This window comes from Terrapene carolina, unplaced genomic scaffold (genome assembly GCF_002925995.2).
Source record: "Terrapene carolina triunguis isolate 2854851 unplaced genomic scaffold, T_m_triunguis-2.0 Scaffold30, whole genome shotgun sequence".
Lineage (NCBI taxonomy): Eukaryota > Metazoa > Chordata > Testudines > Emydidae > Terrapene > Terrapene triunguis.
Genome location: NW_020664381.1, coordinates 9275032 through 9292504, shown reverse-complemented (window position 1 = coordinate 9292504; position 17473 = coordinate 9275032). Strand labels below are relative to the sequence as shown.

Genomic DNA, 17473 nt, shown 5'->3' with positions numbered 1-17473 from the left:
CTGGTGAATACAGATCCAAACCCCCTTGGATCTTAAAACAAGGAGAAATCAATCTGGTTCTTAAAAAAGAAGGCTTTTAATTAAAGAAAAAGGTAAAAATCATCTCTGTAAAATCAGTATGGAGAATAACTTTACAGGGTAATCAAACTTAAAGAGCTCAGAGGACCCCCCTCTGTCTTAGGTTCAAAGTACAGCAAACAAAGATACACACTCTGGTAAAAAGGTACATTTACAAGTTGAGAAAACAAAGTAAATCTAAGACGCCTTGCTGTCTTTTTACTTACTAGTTTGAAATAGGAGAGACTTGTTTAGAAAGATGGGGAGAACCTGGATTGATGTCTGGTCCCTCTCAGTCCCAAGAGCGAACCACCCCTTAAAACAAAGAGCACACACAAAAGCCTTTCCCCCCCCAAGATTTGAAAGTATCTTGTCTCCTTATTGGTCCTTGGGTCAGGTGTCAGCCAGGTTACCCGAGCTTCTTAACCCTTTACAGGTAAAAGGATTTGGAGTCTCTGTACACAGGAGAGCTGTTTCCCTTCCCTTTATAGTTATGACAGGCACATTTCCCTGTGTAGCTGATTGGTATAGCAGAACAGAGTGTTATGCACACCGAGATCTCATGGAATCCTCCAGAGAGATCTTCACGAAAATTTCCTGTAGGTACTCAGTAATCCTCTGCTGAAGGTTCCGTGGCAGAGCAGCTTTGTTCCTTTCCCCATTGTAGGAAACTTTCCTGCACCATTCAGCAATCACTTGTGCAGGGACCAAAGCGGCACATAGGTGAGCAGCATAGGGAGCAGGGCGGAAGCTACAAGCATGGAGTAGATGTACCCTTGTTTCCCTACTTACCCTTAGCAGTGAGATGTCTGCTAGAATGACCCCTGCCTGTGGAAAAGTGTGGGAGAATTTTAGAATTTTTTCCTAGTATGCTGCACCACAACCCTTGCAAAGAGTGTGTGCTTTATTCTCCATGTGGAGCGCCCCCCACCCCCGCCAACACTCACCATGCTTTGGGTGTTCGCAGAGATATGTGCCTGGCAAGGGTCAGTGAGAAAGTGATTGCAATGTTGCAAAAGGTGTATTTAACTGAAATGTTTCAATGCTGTGTGTGACTTTAGCAATCCTGCTTCTGTGCATTGTCCCCTGTGCTTCACCAGATGTGGCCTTCAGGAACATCCCACGCACCCCAGCTGAGTGTCTCTGCCAGATAAGAAAGCACCCAAGACACAGCAAAGAAGACATGTTCCGGGAGGTACTGCAGAGAAAAGGGAACACAAGAAGTGCTGGGAAGCTGAATGGCAGGACAAAAAAGAGAATCAGGAGTTTGTTAAGGAAGCAAATGAGCGGATGATTAAAGTAATGGAGGGGCAATCGCAGATGCTGAAGTCCTTGATAATGCTGCAGATTGCAGCACATTCAGAACACTTTTCTATGCCCACCTCCCAACTCTGCCTGTACATTCCTTTCCACTTTCTGGAACTTCTCAGTTTCCCATTTACTCCACACCCTCTGACAACTTTCACAACGATAACTGGACCTAAACACAGCTGTGAAAGTTTGCCCTTCCCTGGTTCCTCTTTTCCCAGCAAGCATCTTTGTGCGTTTGTGTGTGCTGTTTTTTGTGCAATAAAAGCAAAGTTTTCAAACGGTAACTCAACTTTATTTGTTTTCTACAAATTGAGATTGCAGGCACTATCAATACACGCAAAGGTATTTTAATCATTTGCTTACTGGAATATAAGGCCCCAAATGTCACCATTGCTTCCTAGGAAAACTACATGTAATGTAACATTGCAGCACCAATCACAGAGATATGCATTACTGGTTCTCATTTTCAAAATGTTGCCTCAAAGCTTCCCTGATTCAGATTGCTCCCCTGATAGCCCAGGTATCTGGCTGCTCAAAATCAGCAGCCAAGCGGTCTGCCTCAGCACTCCACCCCCAAGCAAACCTTTCACCTTTAGCTTCACAGAGATTATGCAACGTACAGCACGCAGCTATGACCATGGGAACATTATCTTCATTAAGGTCTAACCTGCCATAAAGACATCGCCAGCGAGCTTTTAATCTGCCAAATGCACATTCAACTGTCATCCGGCACCTACTCAGCCTGTTGTTGAACCGCTCCTTACTGCTGTCCAGGTGTCCCGTGTAAGGTTTCATGAGCCATTGCTTCAAGGGGTATGCTGGGTCTCCCAGGATCACTATGACATTTCAACATTCCCCACTGTAATCTTTTGGTTTGGAAAGAAAGTCCCCGATTGTAGCTTTCTGTGCAGGCCAGTGTTCCTGAAGATGCATGTGACATGCACCTTCCCAGACCACCCGGTGTTGATATCAGTGAAATGCACACAGTGATCCACAAGTGCCTGCAATACCATGGAGAAGTACCCCTTCCTATTGATGTACTCAGTTGCAAGGTGCTCCATCTGGTGCCAAAATTGCAATATGTGTGCCATCTATTGCCCCTCCACAGTTAGGGAAACCCATTTGTGCAAAACGGTCTACTATTTCACGCACATTTTCCAGAGTCATGGTCCTTGATAGCAGGATGCGATTTATTGCCCTGCACACTTGCATTAACGCAGCCCCATCGGTCGACTTCCCTACTCCAAATTGATTCGCGACTGAACAGTAGCAGTCTGGAGTCACCAGCTTCCACATAGCTATTGCCACATGCTTTTCTACTGATAAGGCAGCTGTCATTATGGTGTCCTTGCGCTGTAGTGCTGAGGCGAGCTCCGCACACAGTTCCAGGAAGGTGACTTTCCACATCCGAAAGTTCTTTAGCCACTGCTTGTCATCCCACACCTGCATGATGATATGATCCCATCATTCAGTGCTTGTTTCCCGAGCCCAAAAGTGATGGTCTACCGTATGCAGCTGTTCTGTGAATGCCAAAAGCAATCTAAAGTTGCTCCTATCCATATCATGCAGAACGTTGGGCACCTGCGAGTCTTCTTCAGTTAGGAACTTCACGATAAACTGCACGGCCCTCTGCGATGTCTTCATGACAGTTAACATAGTATAGAAGAGCAGTGCAGGATACATCCCTTCTCACAAAGATGCCGGGTGCACAGCAAAGAAGGGCCATTGCAAAAATGCTGCGAAAGAAAGCCGGAAGTCCATGGAGTACTGAGACAAAAAGCAATGCATCACGGGACATTGAGCCCAGTCCCAGGATGCGCCGTGATCTACTCTGCCTTCTCACAACACCTAGCGACAGAAGATGTCAAGCTAGACTGTGGGATAGGTACCCACCATGCATTGCTCACACTGTTGATGATGGTGCTCCCACTGTGGACGCGCTCTGCCGACAGAGGGAGCGAGTGTGAACATGAGATTCCCATTTTTATTATGTTGACTTTTGGATGTCGACATCACTTTTGTCAACAAAACTTGGTATTGTAGACATGGCCTTACAAATCTTTGAAAACAACAGCAATCCTGAGGCTGAGATAGACTTCGCCTGGTCTGATCTCAATCTTGCCATCATTTCAGGCTGGCCAGAGTCTGTTCTGCCCGCTCTCTCCTGCATAAACAACGAGGAGTCCTTGTGGCACCTTAAAGACTAACATTTATTTGGGCATAAGCTTTCGTGGGCTATAACCCACTTCATCAGATGCATGGAGTGGAAAATACAGTAGGCAGGTATAAATATACAGCACATGAAAAGATGGGAATTGCCTTACCAAGTGGGGGGTCAGTGCTAACAAGGCCAATTCAATCATGGTGGATGTGGCCTATTCCCAATAGTTGACAAGAAGGTGTGAGTATCAACAGAGGGAAAATTTATTTTTTGTAGTGACCCAGCCACTCCCAGACTTTATTCAGGCCTAATTTGATGGTGTCAAGTTTGCAAATTAATTCCAGTTCTGCAGTTTCTCGTTGAAGTCTGTTTTTGAAGTTTTTTTGTTGAAGAATGGCCACTTTTAAGTCTGTTATTGAGTCTCCAGGGAGACTGAAGTGCTCTCCTACTGGTTTTTGAATGTTACAATTCTTGATGTCTGATTTGTGTCCATTTATTCTTTTGCGTAGAGACTGCCCAGTTTGGACAATGTACAAGGCAGAGGGGCATTGCTGGCACATGATGGCATATATCACATTGGTAGATGTGCAGGTGAACGAGCCCGATAGTGTGGCTGATGTGGTTAGGTCCTATGATTGTGTCCCTTGAATAGATATGTGGACAGAGTTGGCAACGCGGTTTGTTGCAGGGATTGATTCCTGGGTTAGTGTTTCTGTTGTGTGGTGTGTAATTGCTGGTGAGTATTTGCTTCAGGTTGTTTGTAAGCAAGGATTGGCCTGTTTCCTGCATGTTTCTCTTACATGTGGCAATGGTTGACCCTCTGCACAGAGCTAACCCAGCTCTTATGTACAGCCTCTGTCTCTGATCCATGTGCTTCAGCAGAGCTGGGAAGCCCCCATCTCTCCTTTGTCACGTTTGCCTCACCTGTGGGCCCCTGTGTAGTAATAACATTATTCCATGGCTGGCTGGTCCAGCAGTTGGGAAACAAAATCAGAGTAACTGGCCTTAGATTGTGGTATTGATGGCTTATCAATGAATTGGAAAATGCCTTTCATGGGCAGGGCAATTGTCTGGAATGCAGTACAAGGCTGCCCTCAGGCAAGCTTAAACGTGTTCAACTCATAATGCAAAATGAAAATCATAATTAGATACAGATATATCCCACGCTGTCACAGAGTCATTTAAAGGTGGCCTTCAAAGAGAAAAAACGAACAGGCTTCTAGGCTCATGATGTAGAAATGTTTGTAAAATGAAGCAGAAACGAGGGGTTCAGCTTGTTTTTAACAGTAGACATTCAGGTCTTGTCTACCCTGGAAGATTTTATGGCAGCATGAAATTGTGACATTACAAAACACAAGGGACTGAAAGCTGAGGCTTGAATGAGGAAGGCATTTTTAATCAGACTGTTTTAAACTCTGTGTTTTTTATTTGTTCTTGTTCACGTGTATTTACCTATGTGTAAGAGGGTGTGAGATAAAGGACCCAGGGCCAGCTCCAGGCACCAGCCCAGCAAGCAGGTGCTTGGGGCGGCCAATGGAGAGGGGCGGCACGTCCAGCAATTCGGCAGCGGGTCCCTCACTCCCTCTCGGAGCGAAGGACCAGCTGCCGAATTGCCGCCAAAGACTGAAGCGGCGGTGGTAGAGCCGAAGTGCCGCAGATCGCAATCGCGGCTCTTTTTTTTTTTTTTTTTTTGCTGCTTGGGGCGGCAAAAACCCTGGAGCCAGCCCTGAAAAGACCTCTTTGTTAAATCAGTACCCCCATGTCACATTAAAAGCCCATGAGGTGTCTGAGTTCTGCAAGGCAAGGCCATAGGGCTGTAAAAGAAGCACTTGACAAGCAACTGAACAAGCTCCAAAATGATTGGCAAGTTCCAATGTTTTGTGTTGCTAAATATAATGGTTCTTTGACTGTATGCTCATTATAAAACACTATTAATTCAGTATTAGAGTGGTAACAGTCAGTATCTATTACCTTTCTGGCAAGAAATATTTGGAAAAATGGTAGTATGAAATCCTCGCCCCCTTCTAGTCAGTGGCAGTTATGTCATTGAATTCTATGGGTAAAATCCTGGCCCCAGTGTATTGTATACCTACATTGCATTGGTGTAAATCAGGTCTCTCAATCAGGGGCCCGGGGCCTCCTGTGGGGCCATGAGCAGGTTTCAGAGGGTCTGCTAAAATAAACCAGAAAGCGGGGCCAGTGTTAGACCTGCTGGGGCCCAGGGCAGAAAACCAAAGCCTAAGCCCCACCGCTTAGGATTAAAGCTAAAGCCTGAGCAACTTAGCTTTGCAGGGCCACCTTTGGCACTGGGCCCCACGCCACTGCCCTGCTTGCTACCCCCTAATGCCAGCCCTGGCTTTTAATCTACTGGATATGGAGAAAAACAGTTGTTGTGGCACAGGTAGACCAGGGAATTTTTATATCATGTTGGGGGGGCCTCAGAAAGAGAAAGGTTGAGAACCTCTGGTGTAAATGACTACAGAAAGCGCAGGGCAAGGGAGAATCAGATCATTTCAGTGCTGTTCACACCAGGGTACTGTGCAGTGGCAAGTGCCCTTGCATTCTGATGGTGTTTGTAAACCCCTTTCTCTACGTTTCACAATTTCTGCCTGGATGTAGCCAGACTACTTTCTATGCTCTTCAACGTCTCCTGTGAGATTGAGTGCACACTTATCAACCTCAATGCTTGCTGACATGGGACTGTAGGACCAGACCCTGTCTTCCCTGTCCTCTGTCATCTTCAGGCCTTACTTGCTACCCCTCATCCAATACAATACCTTTCTTTTTTTCAAAACTCAAGGAAACTTAAGCTGGTTTGCCTCCCTCCTAAGTTGGCTGGATCACATCCTCTCTGTCCCATTTCTCTTTGACAATTTTAAGGAGGTAAGAGATTTTCAAAATAGTATGAGCATGATTTTACATCTCATGTGTATTCATGGTGAAACTGATATAGAGGAGGGTTGCTTTGACTATCTGGCTGAGATGGAATGAAGGGACCAAAAGGTTCCATGAGAGTTGGAGATATGTGTCAGCTGGGTTATTAGCAAGCAGATGAGCCTAGAAGCTCGATGAGATGTGCCCAGCTAAGAACAATAATAAAATCCATCTCCAACTAGGGGTAGATGGGCCTAACTAGCTGCTGTCTGACTAAGAGATTCAAATTGTGAAAGTATCAGCAAACAGAGTTCTTGTTTTATCCTAATCTAAATGGGATAATTGCAATTTAGGCCTATCTCCACAGGCTGAGGGGGTGGAAGAATGCAAGTGTAGTGATGAGGTAATTTTTTTTATAAAAGACCCTGTAATCAAGCTTGTAACCTTTTTTATGTAACAAGCCCTGAGGCTCTGCCATTCTCTTTGCTGACCCTTCAGAAAGCTCAGCTTGCTGTGTGCAACACGTTCCAGCCATTTGTAACTTTGTAGGATCACAGCCTTGGACCCAGCCAAACGTAGCTAAGAAAAAGAACTGCCTCCTCCCCAAGGGCAGAAGGGACTGAGGGACACACACTGAGGTAAGTGAGAATCTAGCCATTGATGGAGGCTGGACTACGCAGAGGTACATGCCCCGTTAGCCCTGCCTCCACATTGGCCTCTTCCGCTCCTTCTGCATGGCCCCAGGGCTTCCCTGCACCCTTCACCTGTAATGAGAGGAGCAGAGTGATTAAGAGTGGGGAGGGCGACAGTGCTCCCGCTCCCGATTGGTGGGTTCGGGCGGCGGATTCGGTCACCTGGATTGGTTGAGCCTCTCCCGAGGCGGGCAGAGCCGCGCAGGCGAGCGTGGTGATTGGCTACGCGGCGGCGGGGCTGCTATAAGAGGCGCGGCAGGGGTCACGGAGGGGACTCAGGCGTTGGTGAGCGGTCGGTGTGGTGCTTATCTCTTGTGTCTGGTGCGTGGTAGGTTGCGGCGCGCGACTGAGCAGCGGGATCATGGCGCCGGTGAAGGCCGTGTGTGTGCTGAAGGGAGAGAGCCCCGTGACGGGCGTCATCAACTTCGAGCAGCAGGTCAGGCCCGAGGGAGGGGAGTTGTCCGCGGCCTGGGGCGGGCTTGCGTAATCCCCAGGGGGAAGGGCGCGGGGTGCCGCGGGGCTCTGTGGGGCGGGTGGGAAGTGCTGAGTCACTGCGGGCGGGGGGGGGCGAGCCGCGCTGGTTGTGCGGGGCCGGGGCTGAGCTGCGGGTTTAAGAGGCTGCCGGGGTTACTCGGGTGTGTGGATGCGGGGAGCCAGAACAAGCGGTGCCGCCGCTGTCCTGGGGGAGAGCGGGGCGCTGCCCCGCAACCAGCCGTTGCCCGTCCTCGGGTAACCGCAGCCCGCTGGGCAGACACCCTCGAAAGCAGCGGCTACAAAGAGACGTGCGCGGTCAGTCGACACGCGCCGGCTCCCCGGTGTGGCTGGGCTGCGAGCGGCGGTGTAGAAAGGTGGTTCCAAAGTACGAGCTCTTCCCGCTCCTTTAATGGCTTCAGAGCCTTGGATTTGAAAACGGGCTCTGATAAGCCTTGCTGCTGCCTGTGGCGTAGCGATGGAAGCTCTTTGAGTCAGGCTGCTGAACGTCTACCTACCTAGCGAACCATGGTACTGCTTGAAATGGCTTTCAAGAGCCAGTCTCTCTAGCCACTTGGGATCAGTGGGGACAGAGTCGCACTAGAGAATTGAACCGTTTGTGACTGAACTGGCTAAAGTGCAAGTGCTTCAGTGTCTACGTTGGCTCTACTAACTAGCTTCAAGTTCTGCCCATGTTCTCAGTAGCACTTGCATAAATCTAGGTTGCTGTAGGCTCTGTGCATTCTGGGAGACTTAGCAAAGCCACCAGTGCATAGGGGACATTATTGGTAGGACTGACTGAATCACTTCAGTTTGTCTGCATCCATATTTGTGACAAAACAGCAGTTGAACTTAAGCTTTGAGTTACTAAACCTGCTGAAAGGCTGTCTTCTTAACTAGTTATTACACCAGTTGTAGACCATTTAGTGTATGTCTACACTGCCCACATTACAGCACGGCTGCGCTGTGACATGGGCAGTGCAGGACACGCTTTATCATTGGGGGAGAGCTCTGGTTTTAAAAAAAAAAAAGCTACTACCCCTCATTCGGGGAGGTTTATCATCTGGAGCTGTCTATACTGGCGCTCTTCAGCACTGAAACATGTCACTTGGGGTGGGGGGTGTTTTTTCACACCCCCGAATGACTATAGTTTTAGTGCTGAAAGTGACAGTATAGACAAAGCCGTAGAGTCACTCTGGATGTGAAGTGTCTTATGGGCTGAACTATGCAATAGTATGGAAAACTGGGAACAAGTTTGCTTTGAGTGTTCTCTGCAGTTGGGCACTGGCACCCCCTCTCCTGTATCTGTGCTGGCACGATGCTATTTCAGTTGACACCGATGTAAATGAGGAGAAGAGCAGCCATGCCACCTCACCGAGCCAGTGTTGCTCTGAGATCATCTTGGCCACCCCTCCGCGCAACCAGTACTTGGCAAGACTTTTGTGTGCTAGTGCTCCTTACTTGAAGAGAGCATGTATCCATAAATGTTACTCAAATAGTAATGTGTGTAACAATGATTCCTGGTAAACAGGGCCACTTAAAATAGTGCATGCAAACTGTAGTTTCATAACTGACATATTAAACTAAAGAGACAAGGCAGGTGAGGTAATAGCTTTCATTGGCCTAACAGGAGTTGGTAAGAGACACTTTTGAGCCACACAGCTCTTCTGCAGGTCTGGGAAGAGTGACAGCAAAATGCAAGTATCAGGGGGTAGCTGTGTTAGTCTGTATCTACAAAAACAACAAGGAGTCTGGTGGTACCCAGTCTTTAAGGTGCCACCAGACTCCTTGTTGTTTTAGCAAAATGCAAGGTGGAATGGCTTGATTAGCATAAATAGTGAGCACCTATTGTAAGGGACCATTCAAGATAGAGTGGCCTGTTAATGCCTGTGCAGTTATAGGACAAAAGGGGGCGGGGTGCTTATCTGGTGTGTCTGTTCAGTCCATGATTTTTCGTGTCTAGCAAAGTAATGATTTTAAACTCCCAGGCTCATCTTTTTGAAAGTGTTGTGCAGGTTTAAAGCAGTTAAGCAGTATTCAGTACCATGGAAAACCTTTCTTGGACAGCATACTGCTTAAACTCTTGTCTTCAATCGTAATGATCAAAAGTAGCACCTGCAGGAGCCTAAATTCTTCTGCAGATAGAAATTACTAAACTGCTTATCTAAGAGGGCTGAAAACAGATGATGATGATCCAGAGGTTACAATAGCCTTTACATAAGTTTCCAGAATAAACTGAAGCTAATTAAAATTACTTCCAGGCTAAACATATAAAGGAAAATCACTGTATTTATACTACAGAGTTTAAAAGAACACCTTAAAGCATGAAAATAAGGTAAAGTGTATACACTTCCTTGGAAAGGCAAATACCTCTTGACAAGGGTCTTAAAATATGGATGCCAACAAGATAACTTTCTTGAACAGTGATTGTGCTGTGGGATTATAATATAGAAACCAATTCTACTTTATATATAAGTGGTCAGGTCAAAAGACTGCTTTGTATCTTCATTTGAGGCTTGAATCAATAAGTCTTAGCACCTGTATTGCTGGATGGACTGACTATATTTCATGACAGTTGTTCATAACTACTGCATCAGTTGATCACAACTACAAAGTGCTGTACAAACTATAGGACTGCAAGAGGTATTCTCTTCATTGATTAGCAAGCCTCAGTTACAGCTTTATATGCTGCCTTAAAACTCTAAAAGTCCAACTCTTTGTTGTTCTAGACTAACAAAGAAATAACTCTTTTTCCAATTGAAGGATAATGGACCAGTAACGCTCTCAGGAAGGATTACAGGTTTGACTGAAGGAAAACATGGCTTCCATGTCCATGAATTTGGAGACAACACAAATGGTAGGGTTCTTTTGTTAAACTGCATTCTGACACCTTTAGCTATAAGTTTATGGCACTTGACATGATTGTCCTTAATATCATGTCTAGTGGGCCTATAAAACTACTGTAGTGATACTTGTACTGGAATCAAACTCCTGTATAAATTCAGTTTCTGTGTACTGAAATAAAAGGAAAGCAATTATAAAATGGTCTGTCTGCTAGTTGTTGATAGCAGTATCTCACTTTAAGAAACGGATGGTATATGACCACGGCATCTGAGCTACTAGTATTCTAACACAGTAGTTTTAAATCTGAAAGCAAATAGGCAATGGAATGGAACATGAGGTCAGCTAGCTCAAATTTGAATGTTTAACTGGTCTGTGCCCACAACTGGGTGGATAGACTTTCAAAGTATCCTTTTCGGCTGAAGCAAGGATTGACTCACTGGAGATTTAACCTTCCATATCTATGAAGGTCAATCTGAGGAAGCTTGTCCTGACAGTACTCTTGAGATACCATGGATAAAGCACTCTGGATGTTCTCGAAGCATCTCTTGTGAATAAACTGTAGTGGGTGTTCAGGGCAATAGTCATTCCACCATATTTGAGTGGAAAGTGTCATATCATTCTTAGAGGAAATGGTTACTGAGTTTTATTAAACTTGTATAAGACATCTTGCTGGGGAAATAGGTAAATTTATGCATCAGAAAGACTACTCTGTTCTGCATTAACTTTTTTACTGAAGACTGTAACTTGTTACAGGATGTACCAGTGCAGGTGCTCACTTCAACCCTAATGGCAAAAACCATGGTGGACCACAGGATAAAGAGAGGTGAGCATCAGTATTTAACTTCTTGCATTCTATGGATCTCTACTAGAGATAAGCTGGTCTTAACACCAGTTGCTCCATCACCAACTGTCCCCCTGAAACTAATGTAAAGTTCACCCTATGCCGTTGGCCTTCCTCAGTCTTCAGCCACTGCAGTCCATTGGCGATTCGGAACTGCAATATCTGGCTCCACCTCCCCACAGTGCCTGTGATAGGATCTGGGAGATGCCCTCTGCCCCTAGTAAACAGGAGGGAGAAACTGTTTGTGAGAGTAGAGCAGACTGCAGTCTTGAGCTGTATGTGCAGTGGAACTGCACAGTAGGGGAGTGGGGAACCATGAATGGGAGTGTCTGGGGGAGAGCGGTACTGGGAGAATACTGGTGAAGGTGGCATAGTGGGGACTAAGGGAGCTCACCTACAGGAATAGAGATCTTTGACAGCTGTCAGGGTTGACCACACAATTATATGGATGTTTCGCACTGGTACAAATTTGCTGAGGGCTATATCCCATGTCAATCAATTTAAGTATTACTGTGTGTAGCCACAAGGTGCACTTGAACTAGCTGATATCAATCTCTAGTTTAGAAAAGGCCTTAAGTGAACTCCTATACCATTCTGAAAAGCACATCAATATGTGAAGTGGGAATTGCTGTTTAGCTATGGGCTATAAAAGTTAAGGATCAGTGTAGAGGCTTGATAGCTCTGTGTACCTAACACTGCCAAGTTGAGCCAGGTTTTGTTCCTTAGAAATTCCAGAGGCCCAATTGTGTTGTCCTGTATGATGCCCTTGTGAATAATTGACAAATGACAGTGTGTCTGGTACTTGAGAGGACCACCCTCTCATCAGAACTGGCACTGTGGAGTTGAGAACAGAATTGCATCTAGATCTGTTATAATGGTGGCAAGTGGAGTGAGGCCAAAAAAGTGAAGGAGTTATGCTTGTGTAAACATTCACAAAAGTGACTTGACTACAGCACTGTAGCAGGTGTTGTAAGCATCTAATTCAATAAATATTTATTGTATAGGAACTGAATGTGCACTTTTTTTGTGCAGTTAATCCTATTGATCAAATACTTCATTTAGGGTTTATAGTAAATGTGGTCACTCATTCCAAATGTTTAAACATAACTTCTAGGAGTGTCCCAAATAAACTTCTAGCAAAATTAGCCATGCTTATGGTGTGGCTATAATTGTCAGACTAGCCAAGCTATTTTTCATTTGACTCCACTTCTGCATTAGAGCAGAGCTTTTACCAACCCTTTAAAATTTCTGCCATAGTTCTAGCAGACGTGGGTGTGATTAATTTCAGCATTTAGGTGTTGGCTGTAGTGGCCTGCATAAACTTTTATTGCTTATGTAGTCAGTTTTGTAAGCATCTTTGGAAAAGGTTACAAAATCAGAGTCTGGAAAATTAGACTTCTGAGCCTTCACTGTTTAAAAAAAAAAAAAAAAAAAAATTCCTTCAATATCAAGTTAGACCATTTAAAAACCTTGTAAAAATTTCCCCCCCCCCCCCCCCCAACAAACAGCATAGCAATTCTAAAGGAAAATTGTATGCCTCAACTAAAACTCCAGGGGATTTAGCAAAAAGTATTTGGGGGGGGGGGGAGACTATTGACCTAAGCATTCTCTTTAAAAGCTTCTGGTATTGGTTGCTGTTAGTCTAGTCTAGTATTTTGATTACTAGTCAGAATAGTGATATTCATCGGTCTCCAACTTATATCTCAAGATGGACTTCTAGATTTTCAAATTCCTGGGTAACTAGAGCAAGCACAAAGTCTTAGTGTCTTGCCTATAGTTTATTTTGCAATTCATAAAATACAGATGTCAGAAAAGAAATAGTACAGGCAATGATGCTAGTACAAGCAAAATACAGCCAAACACTAACAATCTCAAATTGATATTTGGACATGGTGAGCTTATGTACATTTCTAATTTAAATTGTACACCAAGGGTATTCCACACCTTTTTTTCCTCTGGAAAATCCTGGACTTTAAAGAACAAAAACAAATCTAACCTGTTCCTCTCCTCCACTTCTCTTCTTCCCCCCCCCCCCCCACTGCTTATGGATGCATGTCCTAATTATTGAGAATCAGATAATGGGGAAACACATGCTAGGGAGAATGTTCCACAGTAGGCCAGAGCCCTGGAAAATGCCAGATAAGGTCACTTCTCATAAGAATAGAATAGGAAAAAATGGTCACTGATTTTTATATTCCAGATCATTGAGGTACCTAATTTTTTCCTCTCAGCTGGCAGCTTGCTTTGATTCAAATAGCTGTTGACAGCAAGTATTGTGGTACTGCTTTAAAAGTGTCTACTTGTGCCCTTGTCAGTAAGACTCAGACACTAGAAATGTAAGCCAGCTTAGAGTTCTGCCTACTTGAGATGAATAACTTTTTAAGTGGAAAATGTTAGTATAGTAAATGGGGACAGATCAACTTTACCAGCTGGTGAGTTTTGATGTGTTTTGCAAAGATTTTTGTAGGCTGGACTACCATCTGTCCTGGTTAAGCCATGTTTGTTTGTTTCAACATCTGCATGTTCAGTCCCAGGCAGAGCTCTGGAGACCACAAAGCATAACTAGTGTTTTGAAGTCAAACTGAACAGTTTCTCTGCCAAAATGTTGGCAGATCTCCCTTATCCTTAAATATCTAATTCTTTTAAATATTGTGAGGACTTAAGTTGGAGAAGATGGGGTTAGGTGACATGCCTTACTCACTATTTCAGTTCAAAACCTGGTACAAATGACAACTCAACTTTTGTATTAAACAAGAAACCAGGAATCTAACACCATGTCAGTCACTACATGGAAAAACTAATACTTAATGTCTCAAGACTCAAACAACTATTTCTGTGCATTCTAGGCATGTTGGAGATCTTGGCAATGTGATTGCTAATAAAGACGGTGTGGCAGAAGTGTCAATTAAAGATTCTTTAATTTCTCTTACGGGACAGTTTTCTGTTATTGGACGCACCATGGTGGTAAGTATCAGCTGACTAGTATCTGTACTAAAGTCTTGTTGTGACGCTGACATTTGGTACAGTGCCCCATATTACAGAATCTATCATTCTTTGACTGAAAAATCTGAACCAAATAAGCTGATTCAGTGACCATTTGTAAATGGACCCTGTAGTATTAACTGAACAGCACTATTAATCTAAATTAGGTGTCTAAGGACAAGCTAAATGTCAACACTAGCATTTCTGGATATCTTAACTAATTCTTCAATTCAAACAACTTTTTGGGGTTTCAGAATCTCTTTATAGATTACTACTGCAACAATTCTGCTTTTGCCAGCATGAATCTGTGGTGCCCTAAAAACGGACAGTGTCATGACTTCAGACTGCAGGTTATTGTATTTTTGTTTAATGAAGTTACCTGAAGCTTTGCAGAATTTGTGTGAACACACCTGCTAATAACCAGCAGCCATAGCTGTGTACAAGTCATGCTGAAGGATGACTTTTCAGCCTCAAACTTTTAAGCTGATCTGCATTATTGACTTTAAAACATGTGTAGTAGTTCTCTTGCATGAACTGTAGTTCCAAAACTTGAAGCCTCATTTAAAATGAGACATGGCCAACTTGATGTATGAGTTGCATAATGAAGGCTTGTGTGTGAGGGGAGAAGATACCAGTTTCAAGGTGGAAGGTTAAAATCTACTTGCACTTCAAAGGATTGGAAAATCTTGATGCACCTTAAAGGAAGAGGTGGGAAGATGCTGAACATGTTGGAGCTCTTGAGCTACATATTTGTAGTCCTTCCCTGATTTCTGATGTCACCTAAAGGATTTCATGATGAATTGGTGTCACTTGTCACACAGACTACTCCAACTACTTGATTTCTGCAAGTGGTGTCTTCCTGGCTGGCAGATGGCTTCTGGCAGGCTAGATTCTGAAGCTCACTCACTTCCTCCTTCACTTAATTTTTGCTTCTTTCCAACTCTCTCCTGCCAAGTCTCATTCAATAGGTGAGATACTAAAAAAAAAGTTGGCTAGAGGAAACTGTCTCTGCGTTGCTTCCTCTAGTATTTAGGCATGGTTTTCAGGTAACTGGTTTGAGTACAGGTAACCTGATTCAGTGAAGGATTTGACAAGAGGCACTCTAGCAACCAGGATGTAAAGAGTGACATAATGCTGACACTGCTAACCTAATTAGTGCATAACACTTTAGTTGGGTATTCAGTCACTTTGGATCTCTATTGTAGACTACTATAACTTAACGCAAAGTTCTTGTTCAGGAGATATACTGTGCAAGGTAACTGGTGTGATGCTGTTGCATCACTGGATTGTGAGTGCACTGTAAAATCACCACTGTTGTATTGGCCTGCATTAGTGTTTGACCAAGCAGAGAAATGACTTGTGCCATCCATTAGGTTTACAGCACAGGCACTGGCTATGAATACTTTAACCTACTACTGGCTATTGAAATCTTCCTGTTGGCTTGGGTCCCTGTGGCAGGGATGAATTTAAATCTTAAATAGCTTAATACTCCCTTTTTGGGTAATGGTGCCAAGATATTAAGCCTAACTTTTTTTTTTTCTAAATTTGGATTTTAACTTGATTGGAACTTGAGCTTGCAAATAAGTCTCGATTTGGCCATAAGAGTAACCTCCAGTTCTTAAGGAAATACTATTGACACTCATGCTGAGTACTTACGAGCAGTCAGGTGCACTTTAATATTCAGCACAGAATTATTTGAACCTTGCTCACTCTAAACTCTTATCTGGAAGTGCTTAACTTCTAAGACACTGTTTCCAGCAACATGAGGGAAGTAGAAGTATCTTTCCTCACTTAATATATAAAAACTAGATGACAAACTTAGCTTGCCTTGGTGATATGAACTAGAATTCAGAGGGAACCACTACCACTTAAGTTGCATGGCTAAAGGTTGAAATGTTAATATCTTGCCCTTTTAAATGGATTAAGAATTAACACCGCTTTTTCTTTAGGTCCACGAGAAAGAAGATGACTTGGGTCAAGGAGGAAATGATGAGAGTTTAAAAACTGGCAATGCTGGTAGTCGTCTGGCTTGTGGTGTTATTGGAATAGCTAAGATCTAAATATTGACTACTTAGAAGCACTTAAAGTGGAAATAAGTAGGCTATATAGCCATGTACATCTCACTGAAAACAATATTTTGGCCTTGTTCTGGCAAAAGCTTTCTTTAATCTTACTGCTACTTTCAGTCTATGTATTGGCTAAAACAGTATAAAGATTGACTTAATTTTGTACAATGTGTACTGCAATTAAAATCTTGATGGAAATATATGTAGTTGTCTGTTAATCTGTTCTAAAGTCATCTCTGTATGATTAAAATGCTCCTAAAGATGAATAGGGTCAATATCACCATGCATGTATGTAGTGGCTTCCAGTTCCTCAACCCTCAACAGGTGCAGAAGTTACTTAAGGCCTGAGTGAGCACTAATACTACCAGTAAAACCTTCTATAATGGAGGGACATAGTTGTACACCAGGGTAACAGCTGCACTGGAAGTCCTTCATTCAACCCTTAGCATCATTGATCATGTAAACAGGGTTCCCCATATGGATCCACTTCTCTAGTCCAGGCTGGAAGACCAGAACACTAAATCTCAGTGAAATATCTGAAAACAAAACTGTCTTACTATTCTAATTTTTTTTATAGAATTGCTGCCTCTGCTGTTGAAAGAAGGTATTATTGAATCAAATGCTGGGCACACCTTTCTTGTGCACAGCATTTTGACTATTCACTTGCAGCAATACTAAATGATTAAAACTGCCATACAACATGCTCAGTTCTAACTGCTTAAGGGTAAAACTTGTCCTTTATATATGTAATTTCAGCAGAATCTTTTCTTTTACAAGCTGTAGCTATACAGCATCTTGGGATGGGAGGGAAGTAAAACAAACCTAATACTATCATAGCACAAAGAAGGGCTTTATTTTGCTACTTCAGTTACAGGGGTGGTGGTGAGAACAAGGGCAATCATCTAGGCTAGAAGCCTTACCTGCTTATCAAAGTGTAGTATTATGTGGCACTACTTGTCTTTTGGATACAGATCCATAAGATACTTAGTGCATTTGCCAAAACTATATCATACTTCTTGAACTAATTAGGTTGACTAGCTGGAATGGCTTGGGAAGAGTTCACCTATTACCAACCCAGCTGGCTTGGCCCAGGTCATGTTGGTGAAATGACCATGCACTTCTTAAGGGCACCATCCATATGAAGTTCATGTAAGGCTTTTCTCCAGGTAGTGTC

General features: G+C 43.7%; 1 protein-coding gene across 1 annotated transcript; it reads left to right on the top strand.

Moving 5' to 3' along the window:
- The first annotated feature begins 7355 nt into the window (after positions 1-7355).
- On the top strand, positions 7356-16501 carry LOC113406445 (superoxide dismutase [Cu-Zn]). The gene is made up of 5 exons (XM_026651432.2): positions 7356-7531; positions 10330-10423; positions 11164-11233; positions 14098-14215; positions 16183-16501. The coding sequence occupies exons 1-5, from the start codon at positions 7457-7459 to the stop codon at positions 16291-16293; spliced, it is 468 nt and encodes a 155-aa protein (XP_026507217.1). The 5' UTR covers positions 7356-7456; the 3' UTR covers positions 16294-16501.
- Positions 16502-17473: the final 972 nt, after the last annotated feature.